General features: G+C 53.9%; 1 protein-coding gene across 1 annotated transcript; it reads right to left on the bottom strand.

Annotated features, from left to right (window-relative positions):
* Nucleotides 1-8: 8 nt before the first annotated feature.
* On the bottom strand, nucleotides 9-27,762 carry LOC140659402 (arf-GAP with SH3 domain, ANK repeat and PH domain-containing protein 1-like). The gene is made up of 26 exons (XM_072879038.1): nucleotides 27,637-27,762; nucleotides 21,832-21,904; nucleotides 21,415-21,560; nucleotides 20,873-20,947; nucleotides 18,417-18,466; nucleotides 18,173-18,302; nucleotides 16,168-16,253; nucleotides 15,622-15,697; nucleotides 14,099-14,185; nucleotides 13,775-13,875; nucleotides 12,227-12,296; nucleotides 11,690-11,777; nucleotides 11,148-11,196; nucleotides 10,612-10,775; nucleotides 10,257-10,390; nucleotides 9,499-9,590; nucleotides 7,458-7,635; nucleotides 6,440-6,525; nucleotides 5,984-6,099; nucleotides 4,048-4,115; nucleotides 3,441-3,548; nucleotides 3,103-3,307; nucleotides 2,253-2,429; nucleotides 1,167-1,312; nucleotides 320-442; nucleotides 9-83 (listed from the first exon to the last, which is right to left on the bottom strand). The coding sequence occupies exons 1-26, from the start codon at nucleotides 27,760-27,762 to the stop codon at nucleotides 9-11; spliced, it is 2,829 nt and encodes a 942-aa protein (XP_072735139.1).

Here is a 27,762-nt window from a genome sequence, read left to right as displayed (position 1 = left end):
AGCAGCTCCTACTCATTGAGCACATGAACGAACGAAGCAGGGAAGACACCTTGCCTGTGAGGCTGTCCTTCAATCCACCCTTTCTGTGGGGAGAAAGGAAGGAAAAGGAGTGGTGAGCATGACACAGGGGTGTTCAGGGGGATGAGGAACTGGCCATATAACAGTTGCCTTTGGTTGCCAAGGAAAAGATGGAAGATGGAGAGACAGATGCAGAGCAGGAGATGACGACGGGTGTGACAGTCATGGGACGGAGGCAAGAGATGGATGGAGGGGGATCACGTGCATCCCAGCACCGGTCAGCATATGCAGGTTCACTCACCCACCAGTTGCTGTCCTCCTTTTCAGACACCACAATGATCTCGCCTGTGCGGAAAGTCAACTCGTCTTCCCGGTCAGCATTGCAGTCATAGAGAGCGCGGACCCTGCGGAGCAGCAGTCTGTTCTGCAAGCAGGAGAGAGCATCATCAGGCCTCCTCAGCTTCATCAGACACAAACTAAAACAGCTTTACTGTCTTGATCCCAAAGCTCCTGGCAAAGATGTGAGCAGCAAAGATGAGAGACTGGGAGGTTTCCTGTGCAGAGGGAGGGCAGAGGTGGCAGGTCACCTGCTGGGAGTTTGGGTGGGACAGGGATCCAGAAGACACCTCCTTCTCCTGGAGTATCCTTCCAGAGGCACCTGCTCCTCTGCCCCAGGACTGCAGCATGTGCAGTTGCTCTGTCTGGGGTCCCGGTTCTCTCAGGACAGCTCTGTGCAAGGAGTCAGCAGTGCTGCTCAGCACAACCCCAAGATCAAGCAACCCAAGTGAGGTCCCCCTAACGAAAGGGCTCTGCTTCTGCACAGTGTCTTCGGGAAGAAGGATGTCCCCTGGAGCACAGAGAGGCAGGGCCAGTGTGGACACTGCAGCCTTGTCAGTGTCCAAAACTGCACCCTGAACTGTCAACAACCCAAAATCATAAACAAGGCTTCCCTCAAAAGGCAGTGGAGCCTTATGGGGGTTTTGGTAGCCTTCCCAGCACCAGCAGGGAGATGTCAATGCCAGGGATTCACAGCAGAAGTTCTGGAAGAAGTTCCTGGGGCCGACTCCAGCTCAGTTCAAAACCAAAAGTGATAAATATGGGCAGATGTAGGAGCTGAGCTGAGCTGATATGGGCCACTGGCCACCTACCAAACTGCTCCTCCGAGGAAGAAGAGGTGGGACATCCCAGGCACGGCCAGAACATGGATCTGGCTCCTGGAGGGATCGGTGTGGGCCAGGCTGTCCCACTTTGCTGGGGCCAGGTGTGCAGAGGGCGTCCGTGGCTTTCAGGGCACCTATGACACAATCAGGCTGGTCATCTCCTCCCACCTTTCATAATGAGTGGACAACAGCAACCACCACTGTCAGGCAACACAGTGCAGCGTGGTCCTCCTCCACAGAGTTGCCCTCCTCCACAGCATGGGCAACAAGCACCCCATCAGTCTGGGAGCTGGAAAGGGGAGGGACTGGGAACAGCGTGGAGAGGGGAAGCAGGGGAAGGGGACATGGCCAGGAAGCAGAAGGACATAAGAGTGGAGGCTGGGGTAGAAGCATGTTACCAGGAGGTGGGAGATGGGCTGTGCAGCTCCAAGGTGCCCGAAGAGCACCAGGGGAAGGATGCAGCTGCCATGGGTCGTGCGCTTGGCACCCTCCATCCCTCCATGCTCCTGAGCTCTGCTGGGATGAGGCTGTTTCCTAGAGGCACCTGGAAGGCTCCAGCTGGCCAGACCTCCATCCCAGAGCACCCAGGGCTGCTCCTGGTAGCGCTCACCCCTTTGTCAAAGAGTTGTGTTTTGCAAGCCACTGCCTCAGCCCCCAGCCTGCCACCCTGCCTGGGTGCGGAGAGGGGGGCATCTTTCTGCCACCCATGGAAACAAATCCACTGCCTGAAAGATGGGGACAGGGTCATTCCCCTCCCCAAATTCAGCATCTCCAACAGCCCAGCAAACCCCAGAATAACCCTGCCCTGGAGGCACCAGTGTCTAACAGCCAGGGTGCGGGGAGCCCCCCTCGTGCTCAGCTGCGGCCATGCCATCCAGCGCCGCAGCTCCCACAGTTCTCCCAGCCCTGTGCCCAAGCAAGAGGCCTCACAGGCCTGATCCATGAATGAGGCTTAGCCTGACAAAGCCACAGCCAACCTGACCTAGTGCAGGTGCTGGGCTGCAAACCTCCAGCAGGTCCTTCCCACTAGAGTGGTGTGGGTCCTTGCCCCTCCTGAGCCTGTCCTTTCATTACCTGAAGCCAGGCTGATCGGGCTGGGCTGCCCAGGGCTGAGTGGTACCCAAGGTGCCGGTTCCGAGGATGTGCGCTTGTGCTTGATGCTCAGAGGCAGGGGTGGGCTCTTCCTGCTTCTTGTGTCCTCAGCAAAGACGGATGAGCTGGTAAGAAAGGGTGGATATGCCCCCTGGGGAGCTAAACACAGAGCAAGAACAGAGCAGGGGTCAGCAGCAAGCTGGCACAGAGTAGGGCTCCTGGGACGAAGCTCCAGGGGAGAGTGGGCACAAATACGTGGGCAGGGAATTTTCTTTTCTCTGCTTGTAGGTCTGACTTGAGAAATGCATCAGGTTGGAAGCAGAGCTGGGACCGGCAGAGGAGAAGTCAGGCAGGACTTGGTGAGTCTCCCAGAAAGCAGGGCAGCTCTTGGAGGTGGGACATGCCGTGGGAAGGCTGGGCAAGGACAGCGGGTAGGAAGTTCTGCTAAGGAGCAGAACTGCGATACTGCTGTTAGCAGCTTTGTCTTCCCAGCCTTGTCTCTAAAGATGTGCTCCTCTGCCTCTCCCAACAGTAGCAGCATTTGGGAGGGGACAGCGCATCTTAATGGCACCAGCATAGGGGCTCCAAGGGCGAGCATACACTGCACTGCTCTTCAAAGCAGGGATCAGTGCTAGGACAGACCAGCCAGCACAAGCCAGCCTTGGTCCCTCAAGGAGCAGAGGACAGAAGGGTGCCCTAGGGCACCAGACAACTCCTCACACCCCGTCAGGGGCCCAGCTCCCTCCCAGACCACCCTCTGCTGATGGAGCCAGGCTGCAGCAGCAGCAGCTCACCCTGCTAGCCCCTGCAGGACCCCGCCACAGGCTCTCACCTGGCTTTGCCTGCTGGGGTGGGAATGGAGGCGCACAGGAGGGGGCTGGCGGCATGTCCAGGCTGTGGAGGTGGGCAGCTGGTGGGGGGCAGGTGTCTGGCCACCCCCCCCAGGGCACTGCCCCTGCTGCCTCCAGCATGGGGGCAGCGGCAGGGGGGTGGTAGTAGCTCTGGGGACGGGAAGACCCCCTCTTCACAGGACCTAGCTGGAAAGGGATATTTGCAGGTTAGACGGAGTGGGTATGACTGGGCAGGTACAGGAGCACCCGCTCCAGCGCAGTGGGACTGGGGGCAGCAGCGGCATGTGTGGCCCCAAGCCAGAGCCTGTCAGGACCTCACCTTCTCATCCAGGTCTTCGTCACTCTCATACATGTCATCTTGGCCCAGCCACCACTCATATTCCACGTGGACATTGGGGTTGAACTGATTGCTCTGGGCCTGCAGCAGCTGGGGCACAGAGGAGCTCCCTGAGGACCCACCAGCCCTGTCCTTCCCCACCAGCCCCACAGGCAGCTGCTGGCCCCGTCTCTGGCCACCTGCCCATCAGGGCAACATCTGCAAGCTGCAAGAAGTGCTTCCCAGCAGCAAGGGAGTTTTGCGAAGGTCTCCAAACACACAAATTGGGACGTGGTAGAAGCAAGACTTGGACTCACTGAGGAGAGGCACTCACCCCACACAGCCTCACAACAGCTCCAGGTCCCCCTGCCCAGGCACGGTGTGACCCCTGCCTGGCCTGTCCCAAACCACTCTGCCCTGAGGGACACCATGCCAGTAGGGCCAGCATCCGCTGGACCCCTCCACACCCTCCTCTGCATCCCGCACTGGAGATGCTGAGGGGCGTGGGTGGTCCTGCAGGACAATGTCCACATGGGTGGGGGTCCCCCACTGCTCTCTGCCACTGGAATGTGTCCCAAAACCAGAGGGGTGATGAGACATGGGGTCTTACCAGCTCTTCACATAGGGGATGTCTCATCCTCCTGGCAATGTCCAGGGCTGTCTCTCCTGCTTTGTTAGCTGTTGGGGGAAATGTCAACATTGAACACCCCGAGCATGCCCAAATTGAAGAGCATGCCCAATTGAAGACCATTCAGCAAATTGAAGAGCAGTGCTGCCTTCGGGGCACCTCGGGGCAAATAAGCCTAAAAGGGACGACCTAACCTCAGACCAAAACAAAGTCTCAGGCTATTAAGGGATGGTGGTGGGAAGATGAAGAAGAGGGCAGGAGCTGAGACACCCAGATACGGAGAGAAAGGAGCACAAGTAAATCCTGATGACTCACAGAGATGGGACAGGATAGAGGGGCAGAAGAGCTCGGTCACTGCCAGAGCCTAAAGGCTACAAAACCAGAGGAGGACTCTGTAGCTGGCACCCCTTGTCCTCTGTGTCACCGCAGGGAGCTTTGGGCAGACTTGATACGTGTGTCCTGATGCCTGGTAGACACACAGACCACCTGGACACCCAGGTCCCAGTGCTTGCAAGCAGGGGTGTAAGTGCAAGTGTAAACAAATGACAACAGTTTTACCTCAGTTTCACTTTAAACTAAAACCCCTTCCACTCCTGGGAGGTCTGAGGGTGGGACCTGTGATGGTGTTGCTGTAACGCTGCAATGTTATTATTTCTGCAAAATCCCTCCTTGCAGAGCTGCAGCACAAGTCTGGCTGGGGAGGGTTGGCTGGGGGGACTCTGGGGAAGGGGGAGGGTGGGAGAAGGGAACAGCAAGCGGTCTGCACCCTGAGAGACCGCAGAGCATCCCCAGACCAGCAGCAGGGTCTGCACTGTGGCCTCAAGATGCTTGGGGTGCCAGTGGCAGTCAGCAAAGACAGATCAGGCATGGCCAAGGCAGTGAGAAATTTGGCTGCCAAATCACTGTGCGGCTGGGGGACATGCACCCAGCTCCTGCCACCCTGCCACGGTCTCTCTGCCCTCCAAGGCGCTGCCACCACGCTGCCTGGAGCGGGAAACGGGAGCATCTCAGAAGCATCACGGGAGGCAAGCTCAACGCACCTACCTAGCAACGTTCGGCTGATACCTGATGGTGGAAACATTTGTGCCCTCCCATTTCACCCAGGATCCTAGTTTTAAAGCTCACTTCTGTGTTGTAAAGAGGAGATTCACAGACAGTATAAATGGTTGCACTTGTGACCTGGGCTCCAGAGCACCAGCACACACTGTCTCTGAACCAGTGCTTTAGCAGCTCTTCCACCTGCTCTCCAGCATTGAAGATGGCTGAAGTTGGCTTTGAAAATGAGTTAAGTGCCTGTTTTGGCTCCTGCTGTGCATGTGCTTTGCGTGGAAGAGCAGCTCAGGTAGTGTTTGCCTTGCTGGGCTCTGCCAGCTCGGTGAACCCACCCCAGCGCAGGCCCACCATGGAGCTGCCAGTCACAAGCAGGCCTGTGGCTGCCCACCTGGAAGGGGGACAAGTGAAGCACGGCAGAGGCATGAGCTCCCTGGAGTCAGGAGCACCCCAGACCAAGCTGGTTCCTCCCTGGGGAGCAGAGAGGAGCACCCCCTGCTCTGAGCTGGAGAGCAAAGCCACCACTTCTGTCCCAGGCTGACAAGAGCAGGAACCTGTGCGATGTGGTCACCCCACTCATGGCGGGCCACGTGCACCCCAAACCAGCTTGTGAACGCTGCTGAGCTTGGCGAGCCAACCAAGAGCAGTGTCAGAACAGGGCACCTTGCTGGACATGCAGAGAAGAGCCTGGGGCTGAGGCTGTTACCCTGCAGGCAGGGTTCCCACACAACACTGTCATCAACCCGCCTCTCCCCAGCCGCAGACAAGCACTGCTGAGCACTTTAGCAAGGCTAAGGAGGTATTTCCAGAGAAGAGCTGAGAAGACACCCTGTATATGCACAGGTTGGGGGGTTCCACAGCCACTCACTGATGGCGATGTTGGCTTTGGCCTTCAGCAGCAGTTTGACACACTCAGGTTTGTTGTGAGAGCAGCAGTAGTGAAGTGGCGTGTTCCCCGCCGCCGTCTGCTTTGCCAGGCTCCCGCTGCAGCAGAGGGTGGATAATGTCAGCAGCGCCGGGAAGAGCCGCCGGCCCCAGCCACAGCAAACACTGGCAGGTGCTGGCACACGTGTCCTTCTTCCCACCTCGCCCGAAGAAGAGGTGGTCACCACCACTGTCATACCTCAACCCAGAGGAGACAAGGAAACCCAAGGTCCCTCTGATCTAGGGATAGTAACCCTGAGCCCAGCCCAAGGTATGTTTGCTGGGAGGCCTGCCCTGGTGATTTTTCTCTTTTTTTGGGAGCATTTTGGAGATCATCAGTCTTGCACCTTTCACTAGCATGGCTTAGCCATGACAAGCTGACTGAGTGTCATGAGCTTACCTGTTCTGGACAAGAAAATCGACAATATGCAAAGAGGTTCGATCAGACAACAGCACTGCCAGGTGGAGAATGGTCTCCCCAGGTTCCTGTAACCAAGAAAAACGCAGCAAGGATGAGACTGTGTCTGCCTGCACCACCACCACAGCTAGGAGCACTGGCCTTTAGGGACTGTCCTTACACATTTAAAATCCCTGAGAGATGAACAGGTTTGACTGTCTCTTCAGAGTCATGGCCACTAAGGCTGGTGAGAACCTAGTTAACATGCGTAGAGCCATGGCTTATTGCTTCATGAAGAAGAATCAATCATCCCCTTTTCACATTTAGAAACTGAGGCAACCAAAGGTGACTTTTCTCCCCAGGCCAGCAGCTGAACTTTGCCGAGTCCACGATCTCACCGGAGCCCCAGGGTGTGCAATGGCTGCTCCCTGCAGAGCTGCTTCTCATTTGCCAGTTTGTCCTAAGACATCTCATACTGATGGTGCTTCTTGCTCGCTGCAGCATTTTGCTCCTTCACTTTTACTCTGGAGGACACCCACCGGCGTCCTTGCCAGCAAAGGGGCTGGGCACGGCAGCATGCCCACAGCTCCAAGGGTTAGGGCTGCATTCTCTTCTTGCACTTAGAGCAAGGACCCACACTGCAGTTTTGCAGGAAAAAATGCTGCCCTGATTTTTCAGCCTACAGTGAGACTTGGATGTCCTGAGGAAATCTGCTCAGAAGTTTACAAGTAAATCTTAGTTACAAATTGGTCTTTGGAAAGCCTTAGGCTTGTGGTTATGACTTCTGGCCCCAACACACACAGCACGAGGAGAGCTGTGGGGTCGCAGCCAGAAAACCTCCCTCTGCCATGATGTTCCTCACCCTGCTTGAGTCTGCCTGTTGCTCCCAGGTCACAGAAAGCACTGCTTTCATCAGAAAACTCTGTCCCTTCCCAGGCACAGGGACCCTTATGGACAGGCTGGAGACCTGACAGCAAAGCTGATTGATTGCCATATGGGCCCACAGGACGGGTTGCCATACCTGCAGAGGTGCCAGCACAGGCTCGCTCAAATCCATGTTCTCCGCATACGCTTGGAGCAAAGAAAATATGTCCTTGTCCTTGACGGCTTCTGGGAGGCCAGAGCACTGAGCAGCAGGGCTCCTCTTGGCATATTTCTTCTCAACATACTTAGAAATTATGAAATTTTTCCGAAAGGCCCTGGCAGAGACCAGCCAAATGAGAGTTAGAGGCCACAGAGCGACCCAGTGAGCATCCTGGGGCCACCCCCCTCCTCTCCCACAGCCCCAGCCACCTCCCCTTTCTCTCCTTCAGACCTGCCAGCCAGTTTAGCACCTTTCCTCTCTCTGTCCCATTCCCCAAAATCCTCTGCAGCAACATTCATAACAACTCTTACTGTTACACTGTGGTTTTCTTAAAGCTTAGACTGTGGTTTTCTTAAAGCTTCCTCTCCTGCAGTTACACAATTAAATGAGAACTTGACTTTCATGCATTTAAAGCATGAGCACTGCCATGGCCAGGGGTGAGGACCCCCGCACCCACCATGGGAAGCCAGAACCAGCCCCCCATCTTTCCTTCCAGCAGGCATCCCGCTGCCTTCATCCAGCATCCCAAGGTCTTGTGCTGGGAGGGATGGGGAAGTGTCGGTGCCTCTCCCCCTCTCCCAGGCACTCATTGCTTTCCAGAACCCCGTCCATTGCCTCTGCTCTGGGATTAAGAGCCCTGACCCGTCCACCCTTCTCGGGTGGGAGACGCTCAGGGAGGCACTGGGGATTTATATACGCTCCTGGTGATGTTTTCTGCTCTCTTCTCCTTTCCCTTCCTCCCCATCCCTGACTCATCTTTTGCCTTTTGGACCCATCTGCCCTCACAGTTCAGTACTGGGCTCAGCTCCCTGACTATGAGAATTAGGGGAAGGAGCAGAAGTCTCAAGGACTGGGAAACACCATGTGGTATGAACTGTCTGAGAGTATCCACAAGTCAGGAACAGCTTCCAGACAAGGACTGGCTGAGTGAGCTGGGGGTCTCCCCCTGGAGAGGTCAAGAACAGCAGAAGTGGTGACCGGCCAGGGGATCTGGGATGGCCGCAGGTGCCCTGGGGGCAAAGGAGTGTTCCAAACACAAAAGGCCATTGAGGAAGAGCTGAATTATTAATTTCACACAGTTTCTGTTTCCCCAGCATCCAAGTGAAAGGGTGGATCTGGCAACCTTGACCATGCTGTTCCAGTTGTATTTTCCTGCTCTTGCAGCTCTCTCCCTGCCAAGTGCAGCTTCTTATCCACTTATTCACTGCAAGGTAGGTCCATGCTGTCTAATCAGTGCCCTAGTCAGGACTTACACGCCTTTTAATGGAACCTGATCATGCCTGGTCTGCCTGCTTTCCAATCTCCTGAAAGTCCCCTCGGCCCCCAACAATAAGCTCCCCAGCTATATGTTTCCCCCAAGAGCTCCGCTGCACCCCAGGTTTATGGCACTAAGCCTCAGAGAAGCCCCCAGCTAGTGCTGGTACCAGCCATGCTACCCCAGCTCTCCCCCATCCTCTGCAGAGCCTAGAGGCTGGGGCGCTCCAGGATGGACAGGGGTTCCCACATCCTTAGCAGATCCTTGCTCAATGCCTATGCTGATCCACTGACCCTGAGCCCCAGTCACTGGACACAGTGAACTGCTCTGCACCGCCCAAGTCCCTGTCCCCCATCCCACTCCACCGTCCCGCCCTTCCCTGCCCTGCCGATGTGCAGTCAGGGCCGTCCTGCTTGGCAGCTCCGCTTATTTCTCTTCTTGCCTTTCCCTTTCCAGCACTGATTCCCCAATCCCTGTCCTGACCTCAAGGCCAATCCTTGAGCTGTCCTGCTGGCTCTTCCTCACTCCTCTCTTTTATCAAACCTTTCCTGCTGGACTTGATTAAATTGCTTCTAAAGAGAAGTTATGGTCTGAGGAGGAGATCGGGCAGTGCCAGGTGCCTGGTCACTGCAGGGAGCACACAGGACCGCACAACATGTGCCCATGGGTGAGGGCCCTGGTATCTAACCTCCCACAAAAAATAGCTCTTGCAAAGCAACTCACATGTCACTGTGCACTGTGGGCTTCAGGGAAAAGCTGGGGAGATTCACTTCCATGATGTTGTTGAAGCCAGAGTTGCTGATATTCCTCGCCAGCTGCAAAACAGCCAAGCTAGAGGTGACATGGGACATGCGTGGCAGCAGGAGAGGGAGCTCCAGGCTGAGATCCTGACCAGGTATCAAGGGGATGTCAAGGCATGCCAGGATGTGTGTGCCCAATGGCCAGAGACTCTGCCCTTACTCCTGCTGCTGAGATCTCCCAACTCCAGCAGTGCAACCAACCCCAGAGCCAACCTCTGGTCTCGGATCTGGGCAAACAATGATCCCTGCCAAACACTCCCATCCCCTGTCCTGATGCCCACCAGCTGCCAGCAGCTCCCATCACAGCCCTACCAAACCCATGAGCACCTGGAGCACCATGGCCCTAAAACAGCCCCATGCAAGTTCTCCAACCCCCTGCCTGTGCCACACTCTGCTCTACCCCAGTTCAAGCTTGGCCTTGCCCCACAGCTCCCCTGCACCAGGGGACACAGAAGGGGAAAGGGGACTGAGGGAGACAGGTGACCCAGCAACAGCAAAATTACTCTCCCCCTCTCCTCCTTGAAGGTAATTCCTGCCACAATAACCACTAAACCCTGGGAATTACAGGTGGGTATGGATCAGTTTAACAGGTTAAAAACCCACTGAAGTAACTTAGTTTCAGGAAGGCCACAGCAGAAGCAGGGGGAGGCTTGAGGACAGAGCACACCAGCAGCATCCTACCAGCAATTCAGAAGTTGCCAGCTTGTCCAGAGACAGCGACTGGATGCGGGAGAGATGCACACCCATCTCCCTGTGAATCCCAGAGCACTCAATGCAGATCAGGATGCCCAAGTTAATGGAGAGCCAACTGGGATCTGTAGAGACAAGACTGTCGGGCTCATGCACATCTGCCTCTCCTCCCCGCCAGCCCCCACCACCCCAGGGCACAAGCTCTACAGCAGGACAGAGGGGAAGGGCAAGACCCCAGATGCCTGTGAGTCTCCAGAAGCTGGATGCCATGGAGGGCAGGGCAGAGCTCTGCCTGTCCAGGAGGGAGGAAGCACAGGCAGCCCCACAGCCACGGGCTGGCTCTCACCTGGGGCCGAGCAGTCACAGCACTCCCTGTTCCCCGGCATGCCTCTGACCTCCTCAATGATGGCCCGGGTCAGCTCCTCCCAGCTGCTCTCCCCTCCGCCCTGTGCCTTGCTGAAGGCCACATTCAGTGCTTCCTCCTTGCTGTTGCTGAGGACGGACACCCAGCTGCATGGGCAGAAAGCGGCTTAGGAGCAGGGTCCCGTGTGGCCGTGCTTGGGCTGCAGGATGAGGAGGGCAGCAGGGCTCATCCCGCTGCTGCGGGGGAGATTCTGTTCTGCCCCAGCCTGCACAGCAGCCACCACGCACAAAGTTCCTGCACGGGACTCCAGCAGCAAACTGGGTGCCAGGAGCCTCCATCAATCTCCATGTCCTGCTTGCGGCCAGCCAGCCCCCCCAGAGCGACAGGGACACAGTCAGGATGGGAAGGGCATCGAACAAGGGGCTGTGGCATGCTGCTCAATTAGGCAAAGAGCTGGCTCCTCATCGGCAGCCAGAGGAGCATTTTTTGGTCCACAGCGAGGCACTGGCAGTACTTACGCAACACAGTCCTGCTCGTCCTCTGCCAGGAAACGATATGTGCGGTTATCTGAAATACACAGAGCAGGACTCCTCTAGGCACCCCACTCATCCATCTCGCCTGCCAGGCTTACAGCAGGGCACAACATGCCTGAGCTGGGCTCAGCAGAGCTGGGAGTAATCTCCAGCCCGGGCAGCTGGGGTGACAGTCACTTCTGTCTCAGCCCCTCCCCAGTGCACCCCAGGCAAAGGGACCTGGTCCTGTACCAGGAATGAGGGATGCTGGTGTTAGCTAAGCTGCAGCCCGGGAACTACACTTGTATGGTTCCCACGCACCCCACACTGCCCCACGGCAGTGCTGCCTATCTCCCACCCTGCATGTGCATCACTGCTCCTGCACAGAGCTGCCTCCTGGCACAATTTCCCCAGGGTAATCCCCCCAAGCTGGCCCAAAGCTGCAGAGCTTCCCCTCATCCCTGCCCATGCTGGCTCTCTGAGGCCAGAGCACTGCCGCCTCTCTGGGCCCTTCCCAGAGGAACCGCAGGGCAGGCACCAGCACTCACGGGAAACCAGATCGAAGCATTTCTTGTCATCCATGTTCGGCTTCACCTGGCAGGTCAGTAAATTCAGCTTGACTGGTGGGCGATTGAGCTACAAGCAGAATGAGGAATCATCAGAGGGCAGTGGTCCAGTGGTGACAAGCACCACCTGGCTCTGGAGGCAGAGCCACGGATATGCCTTGTGCCGAGCACTTTGTCTTTAGCTCTGCTCTCAGGAGCAATGCAAGAAATAGCAACACAGACCTTTTCTTTCCCAGCAGCCACCGCATGCTTGGAGCCAGGTCCCCAGGCTCATGCCCCTCCATGCACACAGGCATTCTAGGACCTCCTGTGTTTATCTAAAGCTCTCTTGGGTTGCAGGGACTTAAGTCTCAACAGAAAGCCTCCTATGCCATGGCGGCCCAGTAGGGCAAGCAGCAGGCACAAGGGCCCTGATGAGCCCCAGGAAGCCACTGGCATGCCTGGCAGTGGCAGGCTCTGCAGACCCTGCAGGGGCAGGCAGCTCCCAGGCAGGAGCAGAGTGGAAGAAGCAGTTCTTACCATGCTGTGAGAGATGGTCAGGTAGCCATTGCTGATGGTGCATTTCCTCTTCTGCCAGACTTTTCTCAACCTGGAAACGAGTGGAGGGTGAGCTGAGAGGACACACACGCAGAGGAGCAGATGTGCAATGCAGTGCAGCGCTGGCAAATGCAAGAGCCATGCAAAGCACAGCACGGGGCTGCAGCTCTCATCAGACATGCTGGCTGGGCTGCCACGGATGGGGTCTGTTGCTCTTGGTCTGTTCTGGGCTGAGAAGGACCCATCATATGGCATAAGACAGGCTTGTACAGACAGGCAGCACAGCTGCTGTGGAGGTGATACAGGTGCAGAGCATCAATCAGGGTAGCAGGACCTGCTAGCAAAGCATGAAGCCCTTTGCAGAAGCCCTCAGAAAACATCCAAGACCATCACCTCCAAACTGCTCCCAGGCTGGCTTTCCTGTGCCTGCCATTCAGGGCAGACCATAACACAGGGGAAAGGTGGAAGAGATAGGGGAAAGGGAAGAAAGAAAGAAAGGGAAGAGAGAAAGAAAGGGAAGGCAAAAGGGGAGAGAGACTGAACTTCAGTCTGCAGTGAAGGAGACACCTGAGCCCCAGTTCATTATTTTCTCTCCAGTTTCAGGTTTTTCTAGGACACTTTACAGTCCTTTCCAGGTGTGCAAGTCTCCCAGTGCAGGATCCCTGAGATTGCCAGCAAGCATCCTCCCACACACTGGTGGGAGATGATCCTCTTTCCAAAGACAGTGGAGTGCTTTCAGGAGCTCAGGGTCTGGCTCCGAGGAGAGAAGCACAAGATGGCTGCTGGCTCTCTCTCCCCTCTGGCCCATGATGCCATCTCCAAGGCAGCACTGACCCACGCTGTGTCTAATTCACCCCACATTTCTGCTCCTTCCCCTAATTCTCACAGTCAGGGAGCTGAGCCCAGTACTGAACTGTGAGGGCAGATGGGTCCAAAAGGCAAAGGATGGGTCAGGGATGGGGAGGAAGGGAAGGGAGAAGAGAGCAGAAAACATCACCAGGAGCGTATATAAATCCCCAGTGCCTCCCTGAGCGTCTCCCACCCGAGAAGGGTGGACGGGTCAGGGCTCTTAATCCCAGAGCAGAGGCAATGGACGGGGTTCTGGAAAGCAATGAGTGCCTGGGAGAGGGGGAGAGGCACCGACACTTCCCCATCCCTCCCAGCACAAGACCTTGGGATGCTGGATGAAGGCAGCGGGATGCCTGCTGGAAGGAAAGATGGGGGGCTGATTTTGGCTTCCTGTGGTGGGTGCAGGGGTCCTTGTCCCCAGTGTTCACAGGGCTTGAGAGGACATTGGGCAACTTCACGGGAGAGGAATGGCCTCAGAGCTAAAAGATGGAAACAAGCTGCCTAGAGCTCTGCATTGAAAGCTGTTGGAGGCTTGGACAGTGTTGAGCACTTTCATGCATGCTTGTCCTGTTCCTCTGCCTTGTAGCCATTCCAGGGAGAGGATGTTCGTCTGGGTGAGCCCTGCTCTGGCCCCAGGTCACCAAAGCACAATTGAAAGGGGCATGCTGGATCCCAACTTACCCATCGCTTTTCTTGAAGAGGGTCCCTGACTTCTCTGTTCCGTACTGCTTGTTCCCTTGCAGCTGGTGCATGTTGTACCCCACGTGCTTGTTCCCAGGGTCCTGGCAGAAGGAGAGAAATAGCAGCAAGGTCCTACTCCACCAGTACCACTGGCAACCAAGAGCATGTCCTCATGGGACTGCCAGGGACCCTGTGCTCCCCCAGAGCTCACCAGAAACCCCGCGGCTTTCTGCATTGGCAGGCAGGCGCTATATAAGCAGCTGCCATGCCCTGCCCTCTACAGGCACCATACCGTGTTCCCTCACAAGAAGGATCAGACTTTACCTCTTTCTGCTCCAGCTGCAATGCCATTTTCAGCTGATCCCGAAGGGAGCAGAGCTGCTTCTTCTCCTCGTCCTGCCTGATCTTCATCTGAATGGCACCGGAGCACAGTGAGCTGCTCACATGGCAGCAGGAGGCTCCTGCCTCAGCTGCAGTATCCCACTCTTTCTCCTGTGCACAGCAGAGGTGCCCCCACGCCATCCTCTGCCCTCACCACCTCCCCGTGTCCGTGGGATGCACCAAGCCCCACTCCTACAGCAGGAGGTTGCCACTTGTCCCCTGCAGTGCCGTGGTATGTGACATACAAGAAGCACTTCAGTGGAAACCTCATTGGGGGGAGGGAACAGGAATGTCCCCAGCGCTGGGACCCCTGCAACATGAGACCACCGGAGAGCAGCCTGCATTTTACTGAGAAAACAGCTGTTTGCAGCTCTCCACAGTGTAAAAACAACCAATAGCTTGAAGGTCACCGTGGTGGTTGTTTTTTTTCCCTTGGTAGTGTCAGTAATTAAAATAATTAAAAGGTCTCCAAGCCATCAAACAGTTGATGGACCTTGGCACAGGAATGTGGCCCTGAAACAGAGCCTGGGGGTTTGTCTGCATGAGGGATCCATAAGATGGTGCTTGATGTGCTTGGTTACCCTGCTCTGGGCTGGCACCTCCCCTCTTTTTGTTACATAATTAATTTCAATATGAATTATTACAAATTATGGAACAAGCAGGGTAACACCTCTAAAGCAGATTAATTCAAACAAAGCAACAGATACCCAGAGGAGACCTGCACTACAGGACCAAGGGAGATGAGTACAAGTGTTGCTGACACAGTATGGGTAAGGACCATATCCCAAGCCTCTGCAAATCTTGACTTGCAAGGAGGAATGGAGAAGGATGACCAAGCCCAAGCAAACTGGAACGGAGGTCTAGAAATGCTGGAAAACCGACATAAACCCTCTGCTGCACTTGGAGGACGTCATACCAGCTGGGACATGAGTACTTAGGCTGTCTCTGAAAGCCTTGCCACTTGGAAAAACTCCTTTTTGCCTCCAGGCTGTGTATGACTCACAGAGCCCAAAGTCAAAAGCTAAAGTTCACAAGGCTTACATGACCTGCCTCTACAGCAAAACAAAGCCCCTGAGGAAATGCACTAAGAGCTTGAGTTGGCAGCAACAGGCATGGAAAGCTAAGAGCACAAATGAGAAATCTGGAAGTCTGCAGAGTAGCTAGGGCTTTGGCAGATGAATACGTTAGTGCCTCCTTGGTATCCATGTTTATGCTTGTTCTTTTTTGTACCCTACTCTGTGTCCTGGGGTATGGCACTGTAATTTTCCCACTCCCAGTGATGGCTGCATTTCACCCCTCCATGGGCCACTGCACATCAGAGGATCAGGAAATAATGATTAATAGATGCGAAGAGCTGCAAAAGTCCTCAGTTCTGCTTCTGCAGAGGAAGAGGAGGCCCTGGCGAAGACATCCCTGCTCTCCAGCCTGCTCCTGCTCGCCGCACCCAACTTCGGATGAATACTCACACTCTGCAGCTCTGGGATGAGCTTCTCTGTAAACTTCTTAAGTTTTGCCGTTGTGTTTAAACATTCCTGGAAAAAACTGAGAGGACAGGCTAACATAAGAACATGTCCTGAAATCCTGTTCTTAGCACTGGCTGTGAAGCCTACAGACCCCAGGCTCCCCTGAGCTCCTGCCTCAGAGCCCATCATGCCTTCAGCAGGCAGTGCTTTCACTTCATAGCTGAAAAAAATCTTTCTTAGGAAATGTATTTTAGAAAGATTTGGAGGCAGTTAAATTCTGGGAGAGCGCTCAGGACTCTGTCTTCTTTGCATCCCAGATTTCTGCTTTACACTGGCTTATGAAAATGTCAGACTAAAGAAAGGAAACACACCCCATTGAGATCCTTGTCTCCACTGCCTCCAGGAGAAGAGGACTTTCAGCAAGTTGCAGGACAGGCCAAGCTGACTGCAGGAACCCAGGTCCTGCAAGTTAAGCCACCCCCAGGTCCCCTCTACAACCAGTGCTTCTGGAGAGAAAGGGCGTGCAGGCAGGTTACCGGTCGCTCTTACTTGAACTGTGAGCTGCAGTGCTTGATGTGGTTTTGCAGCAGGTCAATCCCTTTCTTGGTTTTGATCTCATTCACTTTTATTAGATACTGAAGGGAAAAGGACACAGGGACTGAATTTGTATCTTAGAGAGAAATGCCTTTTATGCACTTTTTGATGGCACCCCTCCCAATGTGTTGTGGCCCATCCTGGCAGTCACACCCTGATGGGAGCAGCTCATGTGGCTTTTATGGGGTGAGAAGATGGTGGTAAGCAGGGCCCAGTCCTTTGATCTGGCCAATAGAGTGGTGAACCCACGGTGGTGGCATGGACCCTGGGCTTGCTAGGCTTTACTTATGCAGGGCAAACACTCAGTTAATACACCCTCAAAGATTCACCATTCATGGTACCTTCACTGAAGAACAGCCAGCTTTCTTTAGACCTTCAAACCTCATCGCTCAAGAGCCAAGTTCCTCCAAGACCCACTAGACTTGATCTATGAACTGCACCACCTCCACTGGACCCTACCAACAACGTCAGTGCTGCGAGCCTGCCTGCCTGTATCCTACACGCAGCTGGCATCTCCACCTGCCTTGAGGACCTTCAGAAGCAATCAGATCTCCTGGGCTGGTTCAGATTTCCAGCCCAAACTTATCTGACACCTCACCTAGCCCATCCTCCACCACAACAACCTCACCCGTGAAAACCAACACTGGCCGTTTTAGTCGGTGGACTGACAACATGAAACAGTGTGTTGTGCTGTGAAACATGTTGAGTTTCAATCCATCCATCTCTGGACTACTCCTACATCATCATCAGCTCTCTTGACATTGCAACTACTGTAAAACCAGCAACCTACCACCATTTCCAGAAGACCCACAGGTCAACATAGTAAATCACCTTCCAAAATACATGTTCAACATGGCCAACCTCAGACTTCCCTGTATTTATTCTGAGGGGATCATTCAAAACACCCTCAATTCGTCAGAAGTGTTTCCTAGAAGATAGCCTCTCAGGAACCTGAATGCCATGTGTGGACTCACACCAGCACAGAACAAAACCTCCACCTGACCTACTGGCTCTGTTTAAGGACAATGCAGCTCCGCAGAACAAGGGCTTCTGATATTTGCTGTAGAACAACAGTTGCAGTACAGAAACAGTAACTGCTTCCAAAACATGGTAACAAAGAGCTGGATATTTTGAATTAAATCGGTATCTTCCAACCTCTTATTCATGCTTTTGCTTGTGACGTGTGACAGTGGGAGCAGGAAATCCTGTTTGCAGGGGAGCTGGGCTGTTTATCCCAACAAGCAGAGGGAGGGCTATGGTGGGACCATCTGAGAGGGAGCAGGGACATCAGAGCCAGCAGTGCCCACCATGGGCAGTGGGGAAGAAGCTTGGGTCCAAAGCCTTAATGGGATTTTTCCCAAGTTGTTATCTCTACTGCCAGGTTAATATAGGTTAATATAATAATCAAGCTTTGGCTAAACTCCTTGATCAGCCCCTGCCCCAGGTTGGCTTGAGCCTACCACAACCCAGGAAGCTCTCCAACTAAGAGAATATTCCCAGTGTCTCGCCAGCACAACGGATGTGACCTGCTGAGCAAGGGTCCCTGGGGACCTGCAGCCCACGTCGGTGCTGCTCCCCAAGGGCCGAGCAGAGGGAGCTGTCAGATGCTGCTGGTGCCCAGGGCAGAGCCTGGGAGACTTCAGCATCCCAGGAAGGCAGAAAGGGACCTGCAATACCCTGGACACAAGCATCAATCACTGACCAGGGACAGAAGATGGCCCCGAATGAAAAATCAGTGTGGATTCAGACAAAAAAGGTGCTCTGAAACAATCCCAGGTTGGAGGGCAAGTGAGAAACTTCAGTGTGAGAGACACTGCTGATGTCTGCCCGCTCCAGACCAGGCTCTGCCAGTGCTGTGGCACAGTTGCTGTGCACCAATGGAAGGGAAATTCATCCCTTGGATGCCGATTCAGCAACTCTAACACCAGTCCACATGGCACAGTCTGGTCCCTGTCCTTACCTCACACATGTTCAACTGGAAGGTCCTGCGCTCCTTCTCCATCTCCTCGGCGATCTCCCCCCCGCTCACCTCGCTCCGCACCATGCCGTGCTGCTTGGCCAGCTCACGCTTCTCCTTCTCGATCTTGGCACTCAAGGAAAGAGAAGAGACACGTGAAAGCCTCCATCCAACTGCTTGCTGGTGAAGACAGACAAAAACTAGCCTCCAAGTCTAGGCCTCGGAGTGAGGGAACTTGAAGACTTACAGTTTGCTCTCATAGTCTTTGCAGGCCTTCTCAAAGGGCTTCTTGAACTCCTAGGAAGAGCCAAAGGCATCATTTAATGACTACAACCAGGACAGAGCCTTCCTCATCCTCAGCATACTGCATTCCCACTGGGCCACCCTAGCATAAAGGCCCTTGCAGACCCAGGACATGGCTGTCCACAGGAGTGTCCCTCCCCAGGAGAGTCCTCGCCTCTCCTCAGTGCACAGCAGACAAGTGTGCTCACCAGTGCAGGTTCACTCACGGGCACGTGCTTGCACACACATGTAAATACAATAGGCTCCAAAACATACATCATGCATATGTACATCACATATGTATGTATTTAGCAGTACTCAGCTATAACACCTTTCACAGACTCACAATTTTAAGGGCAGAATGAATTGCTCAGACATGCACAAGCCAGAAAGTACCAACCAGGTTGTCATCTGCTGAAGCCAGAATGTCATGTTTAACCAAAACGCCATTCAGAGAGACATCAGAAACCTGGCAACATCAGTACAATCTGATTCTTCCCCGGGTGTTCATTTAATGGTGAATTAGTCTTGCTGCTAAAAACCCATCATTTGTTTCTCATTTGACTTTGCGTGACTTTAGCTTCTCTCCAGTGGTTACCATCTTGGTATGTTCACCTGCATTTGTCCATTAAATGCATTTACTCAGATCACCCACGTTCTGCCCTGTTCTCACCACTTACTGCTCTGCAAACCTCTGTGTCAAAGAAAGACAGAGTAAATCAGGTTGGAGGGGACTTCAGGAGGTCTCTAGTCTAACCTCCCGCTCAAGGCAGGGACAGCACTGAATTCAGATCAGGCTTTATGCAGGCAGATGTTGAAAAACCCCAAGGATGGAGATCCTACAGCCTCTCTGGCTCCCTGTCCCAATGTCTCTCTGTCCCCTGAGGTGAAATTTCTTTATTTACGTCAGGGCAGAACCTTGTCAGGACAGATCTTGCATTTATCTCCATTCTAATGAAAATGTCAAACTGATTCAGGTCAGCCTCTGATTCCTGTTGGATCCCTTCAACTTGATCATGACTCCTTGCAGGCAGCTGGTTTTTTCCTCTCTCTCTGCCTGTTTTCTTGGTTCCCAATCTTCTTGACATCATCCTTAACAATGCAAATAGTGGATTTTTTTCCTTCATGTTTGATATTCTTTTATCAATTTTCTTCACACCAGAAGTTCCAGAATTTGCTCTCTCCTTCTGCTTTCATGCTCCTGTATAGCAACAAGCTTCCAAATGGATGCCTAAATGCTTGTAATTTGTTTCGGTATTTGGCAATTAGTCCTTTGGAAGTCCCCAAACCCTGCCACAGTTCCCACTCCTCTTTCTGCAATCCTGCCCAAAACTTTCCCTCCACTTTACCAGCGGTTCAGGTGTTTGCTCAAGAATCCCCAGCCCAGTTCTGATACAGCCCAGCTGCAAAACCTTCATCAAGCATCTGAGGAAACTGCAGAGCTGGGAGAAAAAGCTGGGAGAAAATCTATAGAGTGGAACCATACAAGATTAAAAAGGTAACCAAAACCAAAACCACCAAGAGAGGAAAGGTGCCAGGTCACAACTGGCAGTTGCTCCACCACCTTAGATGCAGGCTATGATCAGCAATCCCTCAACACTGACCTCGCTCCAGCCTCGCGATCAGGATCAGTCTAGCCTCCTCACCCCGAACACCCGCAGGCATGGGCACCCCTATGCAGGCAGAGGCACCCAGGGGCAATCACACAGAGCTGATGGCCTGAGTACAGCTACAGGGACTTAGTGGCAGGAACTTGTGTGCAGACTTACCAAGGACCATGATGACCTTCTCATGTGTTAAAAAAAGGAAAAATTAAATACAAGTTTGATGCTTTTCCTAAAATCTACGCTGATGAGCACTGTGAAGCTCTCTGATATCTCTACAGTGCTGAAGATCAAATTGCACAGTCACTTCAGTACTTGCTACTCTGCAGTCCCTGAGAGGTACCTGCAGCTGGTAGATACACACATGCACGCTCAGATTTACACCAACACACGTGTACTCACACATGTAAATGCAAGGGCCACAGGTAGGTCTGCGGGGGTGGGGACCTCACTGGGAGGTTGTGCACGAGTTTGTGCGCTGATGGCCAGGGAAGATATCAATATTTGGTGCACAACAACCTGATTTTTCCCTGCATAGGAGTCCCACCAGACTCCTCCGGATTCAGCCAGGTGCCTGCAAACAGGAAGACGTCCCAGCTAAGGGGCACCACTAGCTTGACCTGCGGTGTGAGACACCAGCCTCGGAAGGGAGCAGGATCCGGCACACGGGAGGTACAGGCAGACCTGCCCTTCCAACACATATCCCTGCCAGAGGGAAAGACTTGAGCCGGGGATGAGACCCCCACAGCTGCTACCCGCTCTGTCTCCAGCCACTCACCAGCCCCACCTCGGCACAGCCCTTTCAGCCCCTGCTTACCCCTTTGAGCTCTTTCATGTCACCCTTTATTAATGACTCCAGGGAAAAGTTAATGTTGTGGTACAAACTCTGCCACTGGAAAGGAAAGGAAAGAGAGAGATCACACCGCTAGCACTGCACCCCTGCACAGGTCCTCGTGCAGAGAAAGCAGAGCTGTTTGTGACCCTGCAGAGGAATTAGTTTGGAAAACAGTCAGCTGAAAGGTTCCATCATTGGAAATTACCAAGCTGGAAAAAGCCACAGCCAGCCTGACCCGGTGTTGGCGAGAGCCTGGCTTCAAGGAGGACAGTGGACAGGAGACCTCTAGAGGCCTCTTCTGAGCAGCCTCAGAGGTCTGCACAGACAGCCCCGGCTGTGCAGGCTGCATCACTGGCGCTGCAACCGCACGCCATGGCCTCCTGCCCCCTTCTGGGGAAGGGGATGAGCTTGGACCTCCATGCTGTGGCCCAGTCCCTGCTGCTCTTCCTGGGGACACCCGCCAGCATCCCCTTGCAAGCCAGGGGCCCCACTCTGATGTACATACAGGGGACGGAGCTGCCTACCAGGCTCCTGACAGCAGTCAGCAGCTCCCGGGAGAAGGCAGCAAAGGTGCTAAAGGCGCTGGCTAGCTGCTCCTCGCCCTCCAGCTGGTAGTTGGCTGAGAACTTCTCCTGGGCAGCAATGTGGGCTTCAAGGTGGCTGATGAGGTCTGGGGGAACACGGATGGTCTCCAGCGAGTGCAGGGGAAAGGTCAGGATGAACGCCCAACCCCTGCCTCCCTCCTGGGAGTCACCACGCCCGGTTCTGCTCATGCACTGGAGCTGGCTCCTGTTGCCTCCTGCTGCCCCCACCACCACCACCCAGCTGTAGGGACCCCTGATACCCATATTCCCTGCTGCAGTCAACCCGACCTGCAGCGAGGACCCCCCTCATCCATCGATTGCTGTCTCCCCCGTCCTGAGGCTCCGTTCTGCCCTGACCTTGTCCACAGCTGTGCTCCGCCTTGGCTGCTTTCCTCATCTTCTGCAGCACAGCTCGGTCAGCATCCAAGGCCTAGAAATGCAGAGGAGATGGTCACTGACTACATCCATACGCGCATTTCCGTAACCCACAGGGCTTAGCACAAGCCTCAGCATCCCCAAGCTGGACTGTCCTGCCAGCAGGTAGGTGATGATCTAGTGGTAGTAGTCAACGTATATCTTAAATATCTGCAAGCCTTCCTGATGTTCTTCTGGAATAAGTGGTCAAGCATTAAGAGAGAATTGGAAAATATATTAGAAAAAGGAACATACAGCATTGACAGAAAATGTGGATTTCAGTGGCAAGAGACTGTTAGTTACAAATTATATTTCCATCACTCTCAGTATCATTCCTGGGCTGAGAGGAGGAGACTGAGGGGAAATGTTTGGAGGCATCTAAACCCTCTATGAGAGACTGGATTACAGACATTATTTCATACAAGTACTGCTTGGAAGGGCTCTCATGCAATCTCTTGTTGGGAACAGGATTATTGTCAATAACAGATCGGGTTGGCTATGCTTTGCTTAGCTGGGCTTTGAAACCCTCCAAGGATGGAGGTCACCTCTCTAGTGACCTCTTGCAGGGGTGCACCACCCTCTGCAGAAGAAATTTTTCCTAACACCCAACCTGAACTTCCTGAGCCACAAAGTGGATATTGCTGCATGTTATATCATCTGATGCCGCCCAAAAGAGCTTGACACCATTGCCTATAACTGCCCTTAGATGAGTTGTGGGCTGCTGTCAGACACTCCCTCTTCACCCAGCTAAATCAGCCCAGCTCTGCTTTGTTACCATCCACTGACCCTCTCTGGTTTCTCCACATCACTCCTGACTGGGGACAGTGTTTCAGGTATGACCCATTCACCAGACTGATGTAAGCCCTGACAGCTCCCACATTGGTCTGGCCCTGCAGGGAGTGACAGGGCTTCGCTCTGAGTGTTGTCCTGACAGTGCCAGAGCTCACAGACAGGGCACAGGCTTTTAAGATGCATAAACACTGATTTGTGGGAGCAAACAGTTTTACAGCAATTTGGGAATGCAAAGAACAGCTCAGGGTGGACTTGAATGCTACAGCTAAGGCTATTTAACAGCTGAGTGGACGGGTGGGTACCCAGGGGAGTGGTACCACCGCCAGTTTTGTCCTCTGTTGTGCACTGCATCAGCCAAGCCATGCAGCTGAACTCATGTAGTAGAGGAGGATGTGAGTCAGACTCTGCATGGGTCAGCACAGTCAAGACTGTGGCATGCAGGGACATCACCATAAACATTTAGGTACCCAAGGAGCAATAGTGCTGGAAAAGTATCTGCCTGCACGTTTCCAGAGTTCAGTGCAGCACGGATGTTGAGAACTTGAATTATGGACTTATGCCCCAAAACAGGAGTTGCCAGACTTTCTGCTCCCCAGGGAAGAGCTGCCACCCACAACTCTTAGCACCTGCACCTTCTTGTCCAGCCCAGTTTGGGACTGAGGTTTTCCAGCCAAGCCCTTAGATAGGGATTCCTGGGGCAATTGACATAATAGATAGTGTGAGACCTGAGCATGACGTAAATGGTATAGAATAAGGGGTGGATACTGTCCTGGTTTCAGCTGAGATAGAGTTAATTTTCTTTATAGTGGGTGGTATGGGGCTATGTTTTGTATTTGTGCTGAAAACAGTGTTGATAACACAGAGATGTTTTAGTTGTTGCTGCACTAGGCAAGGACTTTTCAGCTTCCCATGCTCTGCCAGGTGCAGAAGAAGCTGGGAGGGGACACAGCCAGGACAGTTGATCCAAACTGACCAAAGGGCTATTCCATACCACATGACGTCATGCTCAGTATATAAAGCTGGGGAAGAAGAAGGAAGGGGGGATGTTTGGAGTGATGGCGTTTGTCTTCCCAAGTAACCATTACACGTGATGGAGCCCTGCTCTCCTGGAGATGGCTGAACACCTGCCTGCCCACAGGAAGTAGTGAATTAATTCCTTGTTTTGCATTGCTTGCGTGTGTGGCTTTTGCTTTATCTATTAAACTGTCTTTATCTCAACCCACGAGTTTTCTCACTTTTATTCTTCTGATTCTCTCCCTCATCCCACTGCGGGGGGAGTAAGCGAGTGGCTGGGTGGTGCTTAGTTGCCGGCTGGGGCTAAACCACAGCAGACCTCTAGGACCAGCAGGACTATGGTCACACCAAGCATTGCAAATCCAGGGAATCCAGTATTATAGTTCAAAGAGATCCCCATGAGCCAAGGTCAGAAAGGCAGTGGTGGGACAGGGCACCTGAAGCATCTGACCATTGTCCTTTGGCAAAGCTGTTGGAGACACTCATACCTCCGTGTTCAGAAAATGACTTCAGGTTAATCCAGGACTTCAAGGACTAACATATCCCCCTCACAACCACATGGTTATTGTGAGTGCCACCACAGTCCCTTCCTGGGCCACAGCTCCCTGCAGTTGTCTGAGCCATTGCATGTGGGATTCATCTCGCTGACCTTAGGCATCCATTCACCCTTCTTCAGGTGAAGCCCTTTTGGCTTAGGTGAAGCCTGTCTCCCTTGCAGAGCCTCTACCAGGGCAGCTTTCCCAGTTCCAGATGTCTCGCATCCCCTCAATCCTACAGCAGATTTTTAGCCACACAGTCGGACTCAACCTCTTCCCTTCCCTGCCTGCCCTTGTACATGGCACTGGGAGGGAGCAATTTGGAGGCTGCTGCCATTGAGACCCTGATCTCCAACCTCCTAGTGGCCTCCAGAGCCTCTCTCCCCCTCACTTCCCTCTGCTGCTGGGACCCACGTTGACCAGGACGGCTGCCTCCTTCCTGAAATGTCCCTGGAGCCTGCCCAGGTCCCTTGTGATGCCAGGCATGTTTATACTTTATCTTTTACCAGAAATTCAGCTCTCTACACACAGATGCTCAAACCTCCCACATCCATGGCCTTCCTCTTCCTTTCTCCTGACAATCCCCTCCCTGAAGGTGTAACCTCGGTCCGCAAGTGACCCATCCCCACCTTTGGGACAATTCCCTGCCTGCTGGGCTGATGCTCTCAGGCCAGGAGGCTTCCCTGTTTCAGAGGAGCAGCACCAGGGTGAAACTGCTCCATAGCATCCCAGAGGCCATCACCAACAGGCACCTCCACTTCCCTAGGCTCCCCCCATCCAGTGAGCCCAGCTGCAAGAGGCAGCACTCCCTCCAAGGACTGTGAAGCATGTCACTGGCCACAAGGCAGGAAATTACATACCTGGCGCTTGGCGCGGGAAACCTCAAGCTCCCTTCCCTGCCTGTACTCAACCTGCGTTCATTTGCCTTGCAGGCACAGATCTGGTTCTGCACTCAACCAAGCTGCATGACTTCCCCTTTGGGGAACTGTCTCCAGCGGTGGAAAACCGGCTGTTGTCCTCCCCCTGCAGCTCAGCACTCCTTCCCTCTGCTGCCCACACCACTGCCAGGCTCAGCACACACCATGCTAGGGCTTTCCTTGCTCAAGGATGGGCTCTTGCTGTGTTTACTGCTTTATCCCACACTGGTGCTGCTCTCCGTTACAAGCATGCGCCTGCTGACGGCCGTTTGCATGCACTAAGAATCTTTGCTGTACAAAGTTCCCCACACCATCAATAAAAGCTACTGGCTGAACCACTGCAGAAGTCACCAGCACAGGTATTTCTGCCTTTCAGAGGTGAGACCAAGGAACAGAAGGACACTGTGGCTCCAGCTCTTCCAGATCTGTTTTCATCCCTGTCTGTGATTTCCAGGGTGCTGGGGCCACAGCACACTTCTCCCTTCTCACTAGTTTTCAAGAGTGCAGAAAGACTCAGATTGAGAGGGACCATCAGTTCATGTCATCTGATCATCTGCATAGACATGGCATTAACACTCACAAGACAACCTTGCATGAGCCAGGGTACTGTGTGGGACTCCGAGGTCTCCAGAAAGACATCCAAGCTGCGTTTAAAGAGGATGGAGACCAAGCATTCACTTCACCTTTTGGCAACACACGCCAGTAGCTCATGAAGTCACAGGTAAAATATTGCAACTAATTTCTTTTTTCAGTTCAGTTTCAGCTTCAGCTCCCAGCTGATGGCTCTCACTTGCCCTTCTCCAGCACCAGAGTCTTCCTCCCAGTAAAAGCGCACAGACATGGCAGCTGAGCACAGGTCCGAAGGAATTAAGTCCCAGGCGAGAGCCCGGTCAGCCTCACCTGGTTGCACGGCAAGAGTGTGTCGGGCTCAGGGAGGAAGCAAGGCAGAGGCCAGTGCTGATGCAGGCAGAGGACCTTCCTCTGGGACAGGCAGAGAGGGGAGGCATCTAGCTCCTGCTGACACCAACACCCAAGCAAGAGCAAGACTGTGCTGGGGGTTGCTGCCGCACAGCTGCGGGAGCATGTCCCAAGTTTTATGTCCACTCTGACATGTGAGTCCCAAGCCAGGAGCTCTGCATACATGAACAAGTTCAGCACTATTTCTCTCTAACCACAGCTTCCTGATGTAGCAGCTCTGTTTTAAAGGACTGAAGCTTTAGCTTTGCTTGGGGTGCAAGTGATAAAGTAACAGTTGAAAATTAAGCAACATAAGGAAATTGCCCCACAACCAGAGGCTCCTGAGCAAGTCCTGGCCTCCGGAGGCCTGAGAAGAAAAAAAACCTCAGTGACCACCACTGACAAAATGACCTACAGGAGCACAGCTCCCCATCTGCTCCAAGCCTGCAGGTGCTGGGGAACTTCAGGGCAGTGCAGCAGTCTCAGCCCACAGACAGGCCCTGATAAAGTCCTGGGCACCATCCCCTCATGTGCTGAAACAACAAAATGGTGGTGGTGTGGTTTGTTTGCTCCCAGCACATTTACCAGACCTACCAGGAGGAGGCACTGAGAGACTTGGAGCTCTCTGGACCACCATACAGAGAGCCCCACCACAGCGGTAACATCTCATGCATATTTTCCACAGGGGGCCAGGACCTTGATATGCCCAGGAACAGGCCAGCATGATGGTTACACTATACTGGGCGTAGTTTTCAGCCAAGTCCCAAGGCAGGTCTAGGTGGGTGGTGGGATGCTCTCAATGGGAAGCCTGGACGCTTCACTGAGCCAATCTTGCCCTCACTCATGGTCTTCTCAGGTCATCAAGCTCTGCTGCTCGCTCCCCCACATGCCAGCAGCATGCAGCAACCCCTTCCCCTCCCGCACAGTGGCTGATGATGCCTATCGGGGTCTTCTGGCTTTTGCCATCGGTCAGAAAACAAATGTGTTTGCCCCAGATAAGTTTTGCGTCAGATGCTGCGCTTAGCAGCCAGCTCTCACCCTGGCTCTGTGAATTTTTGGAACCACTCATGCATTTGGCCTCCAAACATCCCACATCAACGTATCCCACAGCTTAACTCTGGACAAGTGGGGAAACCGTCCTGCCTCCCCCAAGAACTTCCTTTAATTTTTTGTTTTGCTTTTAGTTTGATGCTTGTCTGGTCAAAGGGTTCTGTCCTCTCTTTACTGTGCGGTGTGAGCCTGGTAGAAGGTACAGCTTTCCTGCACAAACCTCTCCCCCTTTGCTCTTGTCCTCACCAACTGATGCCTGTCACCTGGCCACCAAGACCCATCACAAGCCTTCACCAAATCTTTGCTTTGAGTGTTTTGCAAACACCCGAAGACACTTGCACCACTTCACTCACCACAGCCCTCTTCACTCACAGTGACAAACGATATGGTGATGCCTGGGGTGCAGATCCTGCAGGACCACAATGGGGATGGCCCCCCCAACCCCTCGGGGTGCACCCCCACAGCCCCCCACCCCTGCTCACCTCCTCCAGGCTGTTGGCAGTGGCCTTGCAGCGGCCCATATGGCTGGCAAAGGCAGAGGTGGTGGGCGAGCTGAGGTCCTCCTGCGCCTGCCGCACGAAGTCACACACCGAGATGAGGGCCGCCAT

The sequence above is a fragment of the Ciconia boyciana genome, chromosome 14, assembly GCF_034638445.1.
Source record: "Ciconia boyciana chromosome 14, ASM3463844v1, whole genome shotgun sequence".
NCBI classification, from domain to species: Eukaryota; Metazoa; Chordata; class Aves; order Ciconiiformes; family Ciconiidae; genus Ciconia; species Ciconia boyciana.
The sequence above is the reverse complement of the archived record's forward strand: the minus strand, read 5'-3'. Positions and strand labels throughout refer to the sequence as shown.